Below are 18,242 nucleotides of genomic sequence, written 5' to 3' on the forward strand. Positions count from 1 at the left end.
GAAAAACCAGAGTTTTTAGTGGAATGTCTTCATTAGGACACGTTAGTACTATCCCATTTGAATATACCACTTGACTACTCGTAACTTTTTTTGTGGCGGTTAGAGCAAATGCAGTAATGCCGAAAAAATATACATGAAATTCTGAAAAAAAATCGTCGGCTACCTACTCAGTTTAGACTCTAAACAAAGCTCATTTCTTGTTCACTGCGCGTGAAAATTGAAACCAAATCCACATTACCAACATCGCATTAGACCACCAGCTCAATTTCCCCATCGCGGCCGCATTGACAACTTCGCGTCGTCACATTTTACCTTCAGCATAACCGTCGAGTCCAGCGTGACGAAATCATCGTAGTAGAGCGGGCGACTTCGCCTGACGCTCACACGATTATCAGCTGCAACGACGGCAGCAGCGCCAACACTCTCGTTGCCATCGTTGTCGCCTTTTCCGCTGCTGCCTACGGTGCCCCTGCGGGGAACGCCACGGCATGCCATTATCTATTTCGATTTCCTCTGTTATCACGCGCACCACCACCCACCCGCCACTTCCTTTCCGTCGCTTCACTGCTGTTTCATATGCGCGCACCACTCCTTCACACACTTTTTGCATTGACAAACGCTTTCAAAAGCAACTCGCGGTCGCGACGGTGACGACAACTTTTCACTTATACACACTCGTCTACTACTTGGTTATTATTTTCCAGGCTATTTCTTTCTCTTACAGCTCGTATAATTATACACACAACATTTCGCGAGTTTTCTTTTTGCGCCACTTCTTCGACTTCCTTAGCTCCCTTCACATCCCACTCAGTTCTGTTCTTCGATTATATTTTCATTTTCCTTCACTTCTTAGCGCTGGAATGTTGCTTCCTCCACACTAATATCAAAACAACTCATCATCGGTCGTCATCGTCGTCTCAGCGTATTATTTTTTCCGTTATTGGCGTCGATTACGTTCACTTTTTTCTTCTGTATTTTTTCACTCTCCGTTCCTATTTTATCTTGTTATTGTTTCATTTCCCAATCGATTTCTTCCATTAATTCTGTGTTCACAAAGAGTGAATTTGGCAATTAGGGTGGCCTCGATGTATATTTTTTTATTCATATAATAATCCCAAACCATTTCAAGCCCAGTCGGCGACATTTACTAAGACGAAAAATGTCAGGTTACACTTCGAATAGGGAAGGATTGAATTGAAGGTCATTTCGACTCTTCACCTATAGATGCACTGAAAGGTATATTGTGGTAAATGAGTATTGAAAAATATATTCAATTATCCTTCTCCACCAATATACGAATTATTTGTTCGAGTACACACAAAAAACTGTTTTTAACAAATTGGCAACAACCTGGGGCACTTCCAGTGCAAAATGTCACAAATGCAGTTTCTCAAACAAACGGTTAATATATCATCAAGGTCGATTGAGCGCAAAAAAAAAAGTCAAATGCGATTGACAATTTAATTTAGAATCCTCTTCGATAGTGAATGCGTTGAATTAACAGTTTTTAATCTCGATCAAAATCTCTTTTGGTGGAGAATTTAGCAATTTAGGTAAAAAATATTGTACAAATGGCGTTTTGTTGGTCATTGTTCGGGTTTTACATGCTAAATTGTGACATTACATGATTTCTGGTTCAAATTGTTTAAGCTTAGCACCAAATATCACATCAATCATGGCCACATGATCTATCATGCTTCACTAAAAAAAAATTGTCTGATCGTGCTCACCATAGTTCGAAAAGAAACCGAAAAAAGAACTCTGTTTAAACCGCCACAAATCAACACCCAAGAATCGCCACATGACAATAAGACGCATCAAGTCATATCGTTCTAGGAATTTCCACTCAGCACATTAATTTATGTGTTCTCTAAGCCCGCCAACATTCCATCCGTTGAATCACGGTTTGTGTCACCGAAACGTTGTCGTCACCACCGGCAGCAGTCGCCGTCGGTACACCAAAACAAAGTCACAAATCGTCCGAAATTCGCAGCTGAACTTCATCATCGTCTAATGCTTCCTCACTCTCCTGTTGGGCACTAATTTATCACAAATGTCGCACGATGCCACCTACGAATACGTTTCCATCGAACCGATTCAAAACAGTGGATTTTTGGAGATCTTCTATTCAAATATTCGGGATTACTAGGGAAACATGTCGCACAGAAAAACACATATGTTATTCACTGCCATACTTTGTTAACTAGTTGTATTCATAAACACGGGGTAATCATGATTATGTTAACAGATAAAACCCTTCCGGACAATCACGTCCGCTGATTCCCGTTGCCATCACCAGCATCGTGACGTGACTCATTTTCCCTTCACTGAAACATTCAACCCATGATCGAACGATATCAATTAATTCCAACAACAACATTGTAGTAACCACACTTGTCTAACTGTCGTAGACTGCAAAGCCAACCGAGTCAGTCGGCGCGGAGTGTGTCACGCTTTTCCGGTAGATTCCGATCGCGTTGATAGCGCGCGCGAGTCAGCGTACTTACGCGGCTTGTAACTCAACACGATTTCTTAGACTGCAATCTGGGCACAGAAGACGCGAGAAAAAACATGAACTTACGGCGGACGGTGCGCAGACCTACCCCGACGTCGCGACGGATGAATCGATACTACTCGCCGAACCTTGAGGGATTGCACGATTTCGCACCGCGCGAAGCGAAATCGAATTACACCGATATCTTACCGGTGTACTCTGATTTCTAACTGAAACAAAATTGAATCGAAACGCGTTCACCCACTCACATTTCCCCTGTACGAGTGCGGAACCCGTGCCGGTCAAGAATGTAGCGGGTTCGTTGGAGGTGTTTGTTGCAGGGCTGTTGGAGAATGATTGCTTTGCTGCGGCCTTCCAGACGGTAGTGTTGTGCACAATCATTATCAGTTGTTTACTATTTTGTTTATATTCCGACCATAACTCTCATTCTGAACACTTTTAAACGAAGATTTCGACTTTCATCACACCATTCGCTCCACAGGTTGTCGAGTTTGTTTGAAATATTGATTCTCTTTAGAATAAATTTCGGTTTTGGGATGTTAAAACGCAAATGTTCGTTAGTTGAGTCATTCTCGAGGCTCGAACTACAATGATACGATTGCTACAAATTCTCTTTAATAATTGTACAGGCGTGAAAAATGAATTTGATTTATTTCAATTCAAATGACGTCAAAACTGATTGTGGCCAACTTTCTGTCAATTTAAATGATTTGAATGGAGAAAGAGAGGAAATTTGAGCTCTAATGTCAGACTTGTTAAAAGAGGTGAGCCAGCCTAGGGCTGAAAACCTCTCAAATAAAGACAAAAAAAGGCTTGTTAAACTATCGTCGCGAGACAAAATATGATAATTAATTTAGTACTCGCGCTCACGAAGATGCAGATGATTCCTCGGTCTCTTGTAGTGTCGAAATAACTAGCCCAAATCAACTGTGAGGACGGCGGCTCTTCTTGAACTTCTATGACTTGAGTGGTAAGTACGATTTAAGGCGTCCCTGTGACTTTCTGCTGTACGAGTCTCTTGAAAGGAGACTTTAGAGACTCTTGGAAGGAGGCTTCCGAGCCTCTTGGGAGAAGGCATCTGAACCTCTCTCCGAGTCTCTCGGAAGAAGGCTTCGGAGCGTTTTGAAATCAGGTTTCCGAGCATTTTAAAGGAAGACTTCCAAGCCTCTTAAAATGAGGTTTCAGAACTTCTTGAAGGAACGCTCCTGCCTGAGCCTCTTGAAAGAAGGTTCCCGTACCTCTTGAATCGAGGCTTCCGAGCCTCTTGAAAGGAGCTTCCACGCCTCCTGCAGGGAGGCTTCAGTGCTTTGTGATAGGAGGCTTTCAAACCTCTTAAAAAAGGCTTCAAAGCCTCTTGAAGAAAGCTTCCAAGCTTCTTGAAACAAAAATTCCGACCCACTTATAAAGACGCTTCTGAGCCGCTTGAAAAAGGCTTCCGAGCCTCTTGAAATGCCGCTTAGTAGCATTTTCAAGAAAGGCCAAAGAGCTTCTTAAAAGAAGGTTTAAGATCCTCTTGAAGAAGGCTTCCGAGCCTCTTGAAAGGAAGCTTCCGGGCCTCTTGAAAAGAGGCTTCCGAACCTCTTGAAAGGAAGCTTCCGAGCCTCTTGAAAGGAGGCTTCTGGGCCTCTTGAAAAGAGGCTTCCGGGCCTCTTGAAAGGAGGCCTCCGGGCCTCTTGAAAGGAGGCTTCCGGGCCTCTTGAAAGGAGGATTCCGAGCCTCTTGAAAGGAGGCTTCCGGGCCTCTTGAAAGGAGGCTTCCGGGCCTCTTGAAAGGAGGCTTCCGGGCCTCTTGAAAGGAGGCTTCCGGGCCTCTTGAAAGGAGGCTTCCGGGCCTCTTGAAAGGAGGCTTCCGGGCCTCTTGAAAGAAGGCTTCCGGGCCTCTTGAAAGCAGGCTTTCGGGCCTCTTGAAAGCAGGCTTCCGGGCCTCTTGAAAGCAGGCTTCCGGGCCTCTTGAAAGCAGGCTTCCGGGCCTCTTGAAAGCAGGCTTTCGGGCCTTTTAAAAAGAGGCTTTCGGGCCTCTTGAAAGGAGGCCTCTTGGAAGGAGGCTCCGGGCCTCTTGAAAGGAGGCTTCCGGGCCTCTTGAAAGGAGGCTTCAGGGCCTCTTGAAAGGAGGCCTGGCCTCTTGAAAGGAGGCCTGGGCCTCTTGAAGGAGCTTCCGGGCCTCTTGGAGGAGGCTTCGGGCCTCTTGGAAGGGCTTCCGGGCCTCTTGAAGAGGCTTCCCTTCAGAGGCTCAGGCCCCTTCCAGAGCTGGGGCCTCCAAGGCTGGGAAGCCTCAGAGCTCAGAGGGAACTCAGAGGCTCCTTTCAAGAGAGCCTCCTTTCAGGCTCAGGCCCCTTCAAGAGGGCTCAGGAAGCCCCTTTCAGAGGCTCAGGGCCCCTCAGAGGCTCAGGAGGCTCAGAGGCCCCTTCAAGGAGGCTCAGGCCCTTTCAAGAGGCTCAGAGCCTCCTTTCAGAGGGGCCCCTTCAAGAGACTGACCTCCTTCAAGGCCAGGGCCCCTTCAAGGCTGGGAAGCCCCTTCAGGGCTGGCTGGAAGCCCCTTTCCAAGGGCTGGAAGCCTCCTTTCCAGAGGCTCAGGCCTCCTTTCCAAGAGGCTCAGAGCCTCCTTTCAAGAGGCTCAAGCCTCCTTTCAAGAGCTCAGGCCTCCTTTCAAGAGGCTCAGGCCTCCTTTCAAGAGGCTCAGAGCCTCCTTTCAAGAGGCTCGAAGCCTCCTTTCAAGAGCTCAGAGCCCCCTTTCAGAAGCTCGGAAGCCTCCTTTCCAGAGGCTCAGAGCCTCCTTTCAGAGGCTCAGGCCTCCCAAGAGGCTCAGAGCCTCCTTCCAAGAGGCTCAGGCCCCTTCAAGATGCTGGAAGCCTCCTTCAAGAGGCTGGAAGCCCCCTTCCAGAGGCTCAGAAGCCTCCTTTCAAGAGCTCGGGAAGCCTCCTTTCAAGAGGCTCAGAAGCCTCCTTTCAAGAGGCTCGGAAGCCTCCTTTCAAGGCTGGAAGCCTCCTTTCAAGAAGCTCAAGCCTCCTTTCAAGAGGCTCAGGAAGCCTCCTTTCAAGAGCTCAGGCCTCCTTTCAAGAGGCTCAAGCCTCCTTTCAAGAGCTCAAGCCTCCTTTCAAGAGGCTCAGGAAGCCCCCTCCCAAGAGGAAGAAGACCCCTTCAAGAGGCTCGGAACCTCCTTCCAAGAGGCTCGGAAGCCCCCTTCCAAGAGGCCGGAAGCCCCTTGAAAGGAGCTGGGAAGCCTCCCTTCAAGAGGCTGGGAAGCCTCCTTTCCAAGAGGCTGGGAAGCCTCCTTTCAAGAGGCTCAGGAAGCCTCCCTTTCAAGAGGCTCAGAGCCTCCTTTCAAGAGCTCTGAGCCTCCTTTCAAAGGAGGCTCAGAGCCTCTTTGAAAGGAGCTCGAGCCTCCTTTCAAGGAGGCCTCCTTTCAAGGAGGCTCAGAGCCTCCTTTCAAGAGGCTCAGGCCTCCTTTGAAAGAGGCTCAGGATCCTCCTTTCAAAGAGGCTCAGAGCCTCTGAAAGAAGCCTCCTTTCAAGAGGCCGGAAGCCTCCTTTCAAAGGCTCAGGCCTCCTTTCAGAGGCTCAGAGCCTCTTTCAGAGCCTCCTTTCAAGGAGGCTTCAAAGCCTCCTTTGAAAGGAGGCCTCCTTTGAAAGGAAGCCTCCTTTCAAGAGGCTCGGAAGCCTCCTTGAAAGGAGGCTCAGAAGCCTCCTTGAAAGAGGCTCAGGCCTCCTTGAAAGGAGGCTCAGGCTGATCCTTTGAAAGAGGCTCTGAGCCTCCTTGAAAGGAAGCTCAGAGCCTCCTTTCAAAGGAGGCTCAGCCTCCTTTCAAAGGAGGCTTCTGAGCCTCTTGAAAGGAGGCTTCCGGAAGCCATCTTGAAATGAGGCTTCCAGGGCATCCTTTCAAAGGAGGATCCTGAGCCTCCTTTCAAGAGGCTTTGAGCCTCCTTTGGAAAGGAGGGCTCAGAGCCTCCTTTCAAAGGAGGCTCAGAGCCTCCTTTCAAAGGAGGCCTGATCCTCTTGAAAGGAGGCTCAGAGCCTCTTGACCTCTTGAAAGGAGGCTCAAACCTCCTTTCAAAGAGGCTTCCGGGCCTCTTGAAAGGAGGCTTCTGCCAGAGCCTTGAAAGGAGGCTTGGAAGCCTCTTGAAAGGAGGCTTTCGGGCCTCCTGAAAGGAGGCTCAGGAGCCTCCTTGAAAGGAAGCTGAGCCTCTTCAAGGAGGCTTCAGAGCCTCCTTTCAAAGGAGGCTCAGAGCCTCTTGAAAGAGGCTTCTGAGCCTCTTGAAAGGAGGCTTCAAGCATCTTGAAATGAGGCTTCCGGGCATCTTGAAAGGAGGATCCCGAGCCTCTTGAAAGGAGGCTTCCGAGCCTCTTGAAAGGAGGCTTCCGAGCCTCTGGAAAGGAGGCTTCCGATCCTCTTGAAAGGAGGCTTTCGAGCCTCTTGACCTCTTGAAAGGAGGCTACCAAACCTCTTGAAAGGAGGCTTCCGAGCCTCTTGAAAGGAGGCTTCCGAGCCTCTTGAAAGGAGGCTTCCGAGCCTCTTGAAAGGAGGCTTCCGAGCCTCTTGAAAGGAGGCTTCCGCGCATCTTGAAATGAGGCTTCCGAGCATCTTGAAAGGAGGATCCCGAGCCTCTTGAAAGGAGGCTTCCGAGCCTCTGGAAAGGAGGCTTCCGAGCCTCTGGAAAGGAGGCTTCCGAGCCTCTGGAAAGGAGGCTTCCGATCCTCTTGAAAGGAGGCTTTCGAGCCTCTTGACCTCTTGAAAGGAGGCTTCCAAACCTCTTGAAAGGAGGCTTCCGGGCCTCTTGAAAGGAGGCTTCCGGGCCTCTTGAAAGGAGGCTTCCGGGCCGCTTGAAAGGAGGCTTCCGGGCCTCTTGAAAGGAGGCTTTCGGGCCTCTTGAAAGGAGGCTTCCGAGGCCGAGCCTCTTGAAAGGAGGCTTCCGAGCCTCTTGAAAGGAAGCTTTCGAGCCTCTTCAAAGGAGGCTTCCGAGCCTCTTGAAAGGAGGCTTCCGAGCCTCTTGAAAGGAGGCTTCCGTGCCTCTTGAAAGGAGGCTTCCGTGCCTCTTGAAAGGAGGCTTCCGTGCCTCTTGAAAGGAGGCTTCCGAGCCTCTTGAGAGGAGGCTCTGAGCCTCTTGAAAGGAGGCTCTGAGCCTCTTGAAAAGGAGGCTTCTGAGCCTCTTGAAAGGAGGCTTCTGAGCCTCTTGAAAGGAGGCTTCTGAGCCTCTTGAAAGGAGGCTTCTGAGCCTCTTGAAAGGAGGCTCCGAGCCTCTTGAAAGGAGGCTTCCGAGCCTCTTGAAAGGAGGCTTCCGAGCCTCTTGAAAGGAGGCTTCCGAGCCTCTTGAAAGGAGGCTTCCGAGCATCTTGAAATGAGGCTTCCGAGCCTCTTGAAAGGAGGCTTCCGAGCCTCTTGAAAGGAGGCTTCCGATCCTCTTGAAAGGAGGCTTTCGAGCCTCTTGACCTCTTGAAAGGAGGCTTCCAAACCTCTTGAAAGGAGGCTTCCGAGCCTCTTGAAAGGAGGCTTCCGAGCCTCTTGGAAGGGGGCTTCCCAGCCTCTTGGAAGGGGGCTTCCGAGCCTCTTGGAAGGGGGCTTCCGAGCCTCTTGGAAGGGGGCTTCCGAGCCTCTTGGAAGGGGGCTTCCGAGCCTCTTGAAAGGAGGCTTCCGAGCCTCTTGAAAGGAGGCTTCCGAGCCTCTTGAAAGGAGGCTTCCGAGCCTCTTGAAAGGAGGCTTCCGAGCCTCTTGAAAGGAGGCTTCCGAGCCTCCTTCCCAGCATCTTGGAAGGGGGCTTCCGAGCCTCTTGGAAGGGGGCTTCCGAGCCTCTTGGAAGGGAGGTTCCGAGTCTCTTGGAAGGGAGGTTCCGAGTCTCTTGGAAGCGGGCTTTCGAGCCTCTTGAAAAGCGGGCTTTCGAGCCTCTTGAAAAGCGGGCTTTCGAGCCTCTTGAAAAGCGGGCTTTCGAGCCTCTTGAAAAGCGGGCTTTCGAGCCTCTTGAAAAGCGGGCTTTCGAGCCTCTTGAAAAGCGGGCTTTCGAGCCTCTTGAAAGGAGGCTTCCGAGCCTCTTGAAAGGAGGCTTCCGAGCCTCTTGAAAGGAGGCTTCCGAGCCTCTTGAAAGGAGGCATCCGAGCCTCTTGAAGGGGGCTTCCCAGCCCCCTGGAAGGGGGCCTCCCAGCCCCTTGGAAGGGGCTTCCAGCCTCTTGAAGGGGCTTCCCAGCCTCTTGAAGGGGACTTCCAGCCTCTTGGAAGGGGCTTCCTGAGCCTCTTGGAAGGGGGGCCTGAGCCTCTTGAAAGGGGCTTCTGAGCCTCTTGAAAGGGGGCTTCTGAGCCTCTTGAAAGAGGGCTTCCTGAGCCTCTTGAAAGGGGCTTCTGAGCCTTTGAAAGGAGGCTTCTGAGCCTCTTGAAAGGAGGCCTGAGCCTCTTGAAAGAGGGCTTCCGAGCCTCTTGAAAGGGGGCTCTGAGCCTCTTGAAAGGAGGCTCTGAGCCTCTTGAAAGGAGGCTTGAGCCTCTTGAAAGGAGGCTGGCCTCTTGAAAGGAGGCTTCCCAGCCCCTTGGAAGGGGGCTTCCCAGCCCCTTGGAAGGGGGCCTGAGCCTCTTGAAAGGGGGGCCTGAGCCTCTTGAAGGGGCCTGAGCCTCTTGAAAGGGGGGGCTTCTGGAGCCTCTTGAAAGGGGCTCTGAGCCTCTTGAAAGAGGGCCTGAGGCCTCTTGAAGGGGGCTTCTGAGCCTCTTGGAAGGGGCTTCCTGAGCCTCTTGAAAGGGGGCTTCTGAGCCTCTTGAAGGAGGCTTTCCAGGCCTTTGAAAGGAGGCTTCTGGGCCTCTTGAAAGGAGGCTTCTGGCCTCTTGAAAGGAGGCTTCTGAGCCTCTTGAAAGGAGGCTTCTGATCCTCTTGAAAGGAGGCTTCTGAGCCTCTTGAAAGGAGGCTCTGAGCCTCTTGAAAGGAGGCCTGAGCCTCTTGAAAGAAGGCTTCCGATCCTCTTGAAAGGAGGCTTCCGAGCCTCTTGAAAGGAGGCTTCCGAGCATCTTGAAATGAGGCTTCCAAGCCTCTTGAAAGGAGGCTTCCGATCCTCTTGAAAGGAGGCTTTCGAGCCTCTTGAAGGGAGGCTTCCGAGCCTCTTGAAAGGAGGCTTCCGAGCCTCTTGAAAGGAGGCTTCCGAGCCTCTTGAAAGGAGGCTTCCAAACCTCTTGAAAGGAGGCTTCCCAGCCTCTTGGAAGGGGGCTTCCCAGCCTCTTGGAAGGGGGCTTCCCAGCCTCTTGGAAGGGGGCTTCCCAGCCTCTTGGAAGGGGGCTTCCCAGCCTCTTGGAAGGGGGCTTCCGAGCCTCTTGGAAGGGGGCTTCCGAGCCTCTTGGAAAGGGGGGCCTGAGCCTCTTGAAAGGAGGCTTTGAGCCTCTTGAAGGAGGCTTCCTGGAGCCTTGAAAGGAGGCCCTGAGTCTCTTGAAAGGAGGCTCTGAGCCTCTTGAAAGAAGGCTTCCTGAGCCTCTTGAAAGGAGGCTTCCCAGCCTCTTGAAAGGAGGCTTGAGCCTCTTGAAGGGGCTCTGAGCCTCTTGAAGGGGGGCCTGAGCCTCTTGGAAGGAGGCTTCCGAGCCTCTTGAAAGGGGGCTTCCGAGCCTCTTGGTAGGGGGCTTCCGAGCCTCTTGGAAGGGGGCTTCCGAGCCTCTTGGAAGTGGGCTTCCGAGCCTCTTGAAAGGGGGCTTCCGAGCCTCTTGAAAGGAGGCTTTCGAGCCTCTTGAAAGGGGGCTTCCGTGCCTCTTGAAAGGAGGCTTCCGAGCCTCTTGAAAGGAGGCTTCCGAGCCTCTTGAAAGGAGGCTTTTGAGCCTCTTGAAAGGGGGCTTCCGTGCCTCTTGAAAGGAGGCTTCCGAGCCTCTTGAAAGGAGGCTTCCGAGCCTCTTGAAAGGAGGCTTCCGAGCCTCTTGAAAGGAGACTTCCGAGCCCCTCGAAAGGAGGCCTTCGAGCCTTTTGAAAGGAAGCTTCCAAGCCTCTTCAAAGTAGGGTTCCAAGCCTCTTGAAAGGAGGATTCCGAGCCTCTTGAAAGGGGGCTTCCGTGCCTCTTGAAAGGAGGCTTCCGAGCCTCTTGAAAGGAGGCTTCCGAGCCCCTCGAAAGGAGGCCTTCGAGCCTTTTGAAAGGAAGCTTCCAAGCCTCTTCAAAGTAGGGTTCCAAGCCTCTTGAAAGGAGGCTTCCGAGCCTCCAGAAAGCAGGCTGTCGAGCCTTTTAAAAGATGGTTTCGAAGCGTCTCAACGAGGATAACGAATTTCTTTGAAAAATGCTTTCAAGCCTTTATCATCGAAGCTATTGAGCTTTTCTGAAAAATTCTTCATGTTTCTCAAATAGAGGTTTCCAATCCTCTAGATTCTAGATTTTAGTCGCTAAACTTTGTGTCCTTTTAATATTTTTTTTTGCGCTGCCTTCCATAGGTTTTGATCGCCATGCCATATTATTTACAATATAAAGTTTTGGAATCTTAAAATACATAATTATTAAAACTATATCAATAAGTTTTATTTGAATTGTAATACATCCACCATTACTCATTTTGGTTCGAGGTACCTCCAGGGGTACATGTATCCCAGGTTGAAAACCGCAGCTCTAGGTGATATTTTGCTTCTCAAATGCTAATAATTCTACATTAGAAAACAAAATAATGATTTTCCATATTTCGAAATCAATAAGCTATGGTAGCATATCTGAAAAGACTGTTACAGCCCTGGATTTGACGGCGACAAATATCCAACGTGCTTGGGTGTGAACGAGGCGTCTAGTCCGGAAATTCTAATCAAGTGAACGTTTTGATAAGCGTATAATATTTGGCGTCTGACTTACTACTTCTTCTTCTACAGATATGCACAATGAGGCTACGGAAAGCTTGTCAAAATGATGCTTTTATAGATTGCTGTGTTTTTGACATCTCATAACCTTTCAATAAGAACCATATTAACTAAAGCCATAGAAGAGGAAGAAGCACAACAAGTTGGAGAGCAGGTGGTAAAAAACGGGGATACTTATTTACCTCATCAGACGATTTCGCGATCGACTGAGATTACTAGAAGCGATTAAAGTACATACATCAGCCAATTAGCAATGAGAAAAAAAAACAGGAGGTATCCAAAGCATTGCAAAACGGCATGTCGAAGGTTAGTGTCATAAATATTATTAATTGAAATCGTACACTGCTGTCAGAAATTTACATATATCTGAATATATAACACGATGCAAGATGAGAAAGGAGGGAATCATAATAAGAAGGTGATCCACCCAGCCAGACCCATTAGTTATTCGATGAACAGGAAGTTGCAACGGGATGAAATAAATAGAAAACATTCCTAGACGATCATCGGCTGCAATCGCACGGTGAGTTATTTCGTTTTAAACTTTTAGGGCCTAATCACGGTGCCAGTGGTAAATAAACTGATTGATCATCTATTAGATAATGATATTTTCTTCTGTTTACTTTCACTAATTATAAGGAAAGTGAATTGAGGAAAAATTCGTGATAATAAATACAATTATTGTGTAACTTTCTCTAATGATGTTCATAAAAACATAATAATACCAATTGATTACAACTAAAAATTTATACTGAATTTGCTGAAAATAATTTATGATTGGCTTCCTAATAAAAATTATTTAATGCTCGTGCAGGTGCAACTAACCCACCGTGTACGTCATATTCTAGTTCTGGCATCAAACCAACACAAATTACTTGACGGTTAGTTGTTTTCAACTAACTCCCAGCAAAATGCACCAAACAAGCGTTATCGACATTGACTGAGTGCAAATAATTGTTTACTGACACTTGAAATGAATCTCCGCCGTTTCGTATTGAAGGCAATTGCTCTTCCAGAAACAAACAATAATAGCTGTGAAGTAATAATTTGGGATAGACAAGAAAGTAATTAGGTCACTATACTTAATATTAAATCGGATGATAATCTAGCTACATTCGTAGTCAATACAATCCTATCTAAGCATAAATTTAAAATTGTTTATTTACGCGGGGTGCTTTTCCGCAAAGGTGGTCTGGTGACACGCGCCCACCTGTACCCCATCAGTTTTCCGATCAAAGCGACACAACTCTCCCGAGTGATTCAAGTGCAATAAACATCGACTTACAACGCAAAACACCTGCGCAGCGCCAGCGACAGAAAATTGTGTCGAAACGGTCGGCTGTGTGGACCGGACCGGGCGGAAAGTTCAACGAAAAATCACCATTGGGTTGAAGTGTTGCAATTTACTTACCACACCCCACCACCGCCACTATCCGGCATCATCGTACGCTGGCGATGGATTATGACGATGCATCTTTCTTATCAATTGTTATCAGTGCTGTGTGGCCTTCGGTTCCTAAAGGTCGGGTTAATGGAATGAGTCAGATGAGAGCTAATCGACGGGGAGATGGAAAGAATAACATTATCGAAGAACTGTTCGAAAGAAATGCAAAAACGAGACACTAAACTGACAAAGTTAAGCAAATCTCTGGCATTCGATCATCTAGAAGAGTTGGACGAATTGTCTTTTAGTTTCACGTTTATCAGTACGAATGTATGCCACTGAATAGGTAAAAGAGGCAGACGCAAAATAATCGCTACTGGCTCAGATCTTCATCAGGAAGTTGCCATGTCGTTACAAAAAAAAATCATATTTGAAGCACTAAGATACATTTTTGTTTTCAATTTTTGGGAAACCATGGGAATCAAAATGATGAATCGTGCACCTCTACTGTTGAAAGTTATCATTTCACTCGTTACCATCGCTTGCAACAAGACGGAATAAGAGCAGCCCAGCGTTGATTGTTTCAACTAATTTCAGTAATTAGCCGACTAGCAGATGAACCTCTGGCAATAGCTTGCAGGTGCGACTGCTTTGAGAGCATCGACGCCGGCGATGAAGCTTACTAATTGCAATACACTGACTAAGCCAGTAAAGATTTCCTCTGCGCGCGGGGAGCCAATTTGTCACAGATCATTGCAAACCATGCTGTTGCTGGCGCACTAGCGGTGCGGTGGAAACATATCATCATCACATGCATGGCCTACACCTGTGAAGGGGGTTTCTTATCAGGATAGTGTAACTTTAACAACTCACGAGGGTAATAATCATTCGTCGAAGTGTGTACGTACGTACTGATGAAGGTTGTCCGGATCGTTCTGAATGACACCGATTCAGTTTGATTGTGATTATATTGAACCGATAAGTATTGAGCTAAACTTGTGAGCCTCGGAAATTATTGTTATAACGTCACGCGTGGCATCAAACTCTAAACGCAAATGATGACTCAACTTCAGTTAAGCTTGACTGGATGCCAGTAATTGTTAGTCTATCGTCAGGAGATAAGCATTTATTGCCCAGAACGAGCATTGCAGAACTACTCGTGATCCAATTGGTTTTGGTAGCAATGATTGCAGTTATGACGTATGCTGAATATCTGCATCAGAGTGTAGCAATAACTACTATATGGCATTTTTAAATACTTGGTAGGACATTTTTTAACCAGAAAATAAGTTGTTAGAAAAAGTTTGTTGAGTCTTCTCAGAGATAATTTAAGTAGCCACCTGATGGTGACATAAAAGAATTGTTTCAGTAATCAGGAAGCGTACACTTTACTAACTCAGGAATAGGGGTGTTCGCCGCCGCCGATATTTTTGCAACAGCGTCGACTATCGCTGACCAACATTTGCCACTCCACAAATTGAAGTTTCAGAATTTCAGATATTTGGAACAATTTTTCGTTGAAATGCAGAACAGTTTCCCGTGATTTTAATTTACAGTTTATCGCATACAACAGTACCGGATAGGCTGATGTTCAGGACATACAAATGTCTGAACTGAAGAACGGAAGGACGCTTATGACAATAGAACGCTGCATCATTTCAATCGATTGAAAAAGACCAATAAGTATACCGAAACTTCGGATCAGTATAAATATAGCGTTTAAATTTTCCGCAAAGGGTTTCGCAAAGACAATAAACACTATATTGAGTCAATTCCAGTCAATAACCACCTCAGCTGAAATTTTTTTTTATTTCCGTGGGAAGTTCTTTTCAATTTGGGGACGTGGTAATGTTGGTCAACGGGACATGGATGTAGACATATCGGCTGTGGCAGCGCACGCCTCTATTCCTGAGTTAGTGAAGTGTATGTCTCCTGATTACTATAAACATCGTGCAATGGTTGGAATTTAAAAGTAATTTATAAAGTTTATCTAATGTATCATAATAGCCTTGAGGAGGCATTGATTAATTTATAAAAAATAATAACCTAACTACTATATTTACAATAATAATTTGGTAGCCTAAATTGGAACTAGCACCCTAATGGTCGCCTGGTCCGATTGTAAGCAACGGACCCTAAACCTGTCCTTACACTTATCAAAGCACTCGTGTAGAGTTTTAATACCGGCCAGACGGTGGACCTCAGAAGTTCGTTTCCTGGGAGGGGTGTTCATGATCATCTTCAGGAACTTGTTTTGCACTCGTTGTAGTTTCAGATGATGAGTTTTAGCACAGCTCTTCCAGACCGGCATGCCGTATTCGATCACGGGGGAATGATTTGCTTGTAGACAGCAAGATTATTTTTTCAGGGACAATGAGGATCGACGGTTGATCAAAGGATACAGTAGTTTCAACAAAACGTTACACTTCGTCACCGCCTTGCCAACCTGTTGCCTGAAAATAAGCTTGCTGTCGAGGGTCAAGCCAAGGTAGTCGGCCTCATTGGCCCATTCCACAGTCGTGCCATTGAGGATGATTTTACAGTCCCCAGGCGGAACATGTTTGGGGGATTTAGAGTGGGGAAAAATGATGGCATGGGTCTTCGCCGCGTTGATACAGATTTTACAGCTGGTGAGGAACTCTGTCAGGGCATTCAGGCCTCGTTGGAGTTTTGCCACTAGCGCTCTGATCACTCTATCATTGTAGAAGATGGAGCTGTCGTCTGCGAACAGAGAGGTCGGCATGCCGGAGGTAAACAGATTGAAAAGCAGGGGCCCAAGGATACTGCCCTGGGGGACGCCTGCAACGATGTTGTGCGCATTGGAGCTCGCTCCGCTGATTGAGACCCGGAGTGTCATTGCCGACAGGTAATTGTTGATGATTTTCACCAGGTAGCTGGGAAGATTGTAGCGTTGTAGTTTGTACACGAGGCCAGTATGCCATACATTGTCGAATGCCTTCTCGACATCTAGTAAAGCCATGGCGGATGTTTCCCAAGATGTTGAGATTTTCGGCAGACTGAAGCAACCGGTGATTAATAGCTTTTTCGAATAGCTTGTATAACCCTGAGAGAAGGCTGATGGGACGATAACTTTAAGGGGAGGAAGGATCCTTCCCAGGCTTACGGATGGGGATGACTTTTGCTGATTTCCAGGACGATGGAAAGTAGCTGAGCCGGAGATACTGATTAAAAATCAGCGAAAAGTGCTCAAAGAACAGAGCACTCATGGGTTTCAGGTGGGTTAAGGTGCTGCTTACCTGACGAGCCGGTGGAACATGCTGCTCTCTGGCCACCGAGATTGCCTCTTCGATGGCGCACAGCTAGCGATACTTTTTGGCGTCTCCGGACGCACCTCGTAGTCGATGGTGGTGTCAACGCACTGCTGGAACCGCTGCCAGTTCACTCGATGGTAGTTTTTTCTGGAGAGTTGGTGACGGTTGATTGACGAACCGATTTCAACTAATACCGGGTAGTTATCCGAGCTGAGCTCCTGGTACACGATCGGTTGTGAGATGTGATCGTTATGTACAGGTCTAACGTTGAGTGGGATCCGGACCGACCCAGCCGAGTGGGGGAATCCAGGTCTTCCTCCAGATGGCACCGTTTCGATTGTCGCGACTGTTGCCCCAGGATGATGTACTGACCTTGCCGCCGCGTAAGCTTGACAATGTCCCTCCGAAGGGCGGCCGATGTACTATCGATGTCCTTGGCTTGAGTTGGGCAGTAGGCCGCGATGAGGGTGATCAATTCGATGGATTTGGTGACTTCTACCCCAACGGCCTCGATGATCTCGAGCTACAGATTTGGCAGCAGACGACAACTGACGTTGTTGCTCAGTGCGATAGCCACACCTCCTCCCCTTTAGTTGGACCGATCGAGTCCCACCACACGGAAGTCCGGAATATGTACACTCACCTCGGGCTTCAGGTGCGTTGAAGGTGCCGATGAAGGCCACGTCGATCTCTCTCTCGTCGAGGAAAGCAGAAAGCTCAATGTTTTTGCTATCAAGTGAGTAAGCGTTCTAATTGACCTGACCCATCCTAGCAGCCATTTTCAATGACGAAAATGCCTAGGGTGAAGATCTGATCAAAGCGTGTTTTGTAACCGCGTAGTCGTGTTGCCAATTGGGTGAAAATCGGAACTAGATGCTCCGATGTGTAGAACGGTGAGCCGCCCTCGGCCGGAAGGGGCTCATTGTCCTGACGACGGAATCCAGGGGGAGGAAGCGGGGGCCATGGTGGATGGGGCGTGTGGTGTTGGAGCTTGAACTGATGCTGCAGCGGCCGCCAGCCGTTTTTGTGGCTGCAAAGGTGGAAGTATTGGTATCGCTCGTCGGGGAGCCGCCTCGTTGAGAGCAGGAACACGGTTCTTCTTAGGCAGGGTCCTGATGGAGGCCTTCTTCCGGATTTCCAAAAACACCGCCCGCTTTGGACAGTCCTTGGTTGTAGTCCGATGTTTCTCGCCGCAGTTGGCGTATTTGGGATCAGCAACCTGCATCTTGTTGTACTCTTCGGTCTGATGCGCCAGTTCCTGGTACCGTGCCCGAAATTGAAGCAGTTGGTGCACTGCGTGACGTCGCTGTGCACTGGCCGATATCATCACAGTCAACGACAGTGTAATTTATAACGCCGACCAGCTTCAGGTCCTTCCACGTGGTGGCGCCGTTCTCCAGGTGGACCAGGTAAAGCTAGTCGCTATATCTCCTCGTCTTGTCGTGACGAGCGGTTTCATGCACGGCCACTGGCTTCAGGCCGCAGCTTTCGAGTTCCGCAATGAGATCTCTTCCTTCATATCGTGAAGCCCTCGCAGCAAAGCCTTGAGCGGCTTTGTGCCGGGGTGGTCATGAGTGTAGTACACATACTTGTGGACGTCGAGGAACTTCACGAAGGACGCGCCTTCAAGTCTCCCATGACGGGTCCGGGAGCAAATATCTAACCAAATCCCATTAAGTCGAATTGAACGTATATCCGAAACTGCTATTAGGTCGAAAATATTTTGTCCTTGAATGTTGTTTGGCCGAAAGGGACATTCGACCCGAACTGGCAGTTTCCGAAAAAATCGTTATACCGAGTAGTTCATTTGACTGAAAATGCCGTTTGGTAGGAATGGTCATTTGGCAGAAAAAGCCATTTGGCCCGAAAATGTCCTTTTTTCTGTAAAACAACCTTTTCGGACAAACGGCATTTTCTGCCAAATTGACCTACTCTGCCAAACAACTTCTTACAAAATTAAACTGCATTTTTGGTCAAGTTCGGTTCGGCTTGGCTAAATGGAAATTGGTTAGTATCGGCCAGTATCGACTTAAAAAATAGAAATGTTACGGAATTGTGTTCATAATATTATTATCCATTCAGTAATTGACATGCCAAATAACATTATCGGCCAAATGGCCAAAAGGCATTTTTGTCTAATGACTCCTGTGGCCAAATGATCGTTTCGGTCAGACGACTTGTTAGGGCAAACGGCTTTTTCAGGCAAATTACCAGTTCAGCCGTCATGTGCTTTTGACCAATCGAATTTCACGAGAATTTCTTATGGACAATGCAAAGAATTTCTTGTAGAAATCCG

General features: G+C 48.1%; 1 protein-coding gene across 11 annotated transcripts in view; it reads right to left on the reverse strand.

Annotated features, from left to right (window-relative positions):
• LOC134227009 (unconventional myosin-IXb-like) overlaps positions 1-18,242 on the reverse strand; it is a 261,892-nt gene that overhangs the window by 156,235 nt on the left and 87,415 nt on the right. For 4 of the 11 annotated variants that reach the window (XM_062708189.1, XM_062708180.1, XM_062708179.1 and 1 more), the window contains exon 1: positions 313-510. The exons of the other annotated variants lie outside the window; for them this stretch is intronic. In XM_062708189.1, coding sequence (XP_062564173.1) covers positions 313-495 — 183 coding nt within the window. In that variant the 5' untranslated portion in view covers positions 496-510. Of the gene's footprint in view, positions 1-312; positions 511-18,242 lie in introns of those variants that run through there. 11 annotated transcript variants of the gene reach the window in all.

The sequence above is a fragment of the Armigeres subalbatus genome, chromosome 3, assembly GCF_024139115.2.
Source record: "Armigeres subalbatus isolate Guangzhou_Male chromosome 3, GZ_Asu_2, whole genome shotgun sequence".
NCBI lineage: Eukaryota > Metazoa > Arthropoda > Insecta > Diptera > Culicidae > Armigeres > Armigeres subalbatus.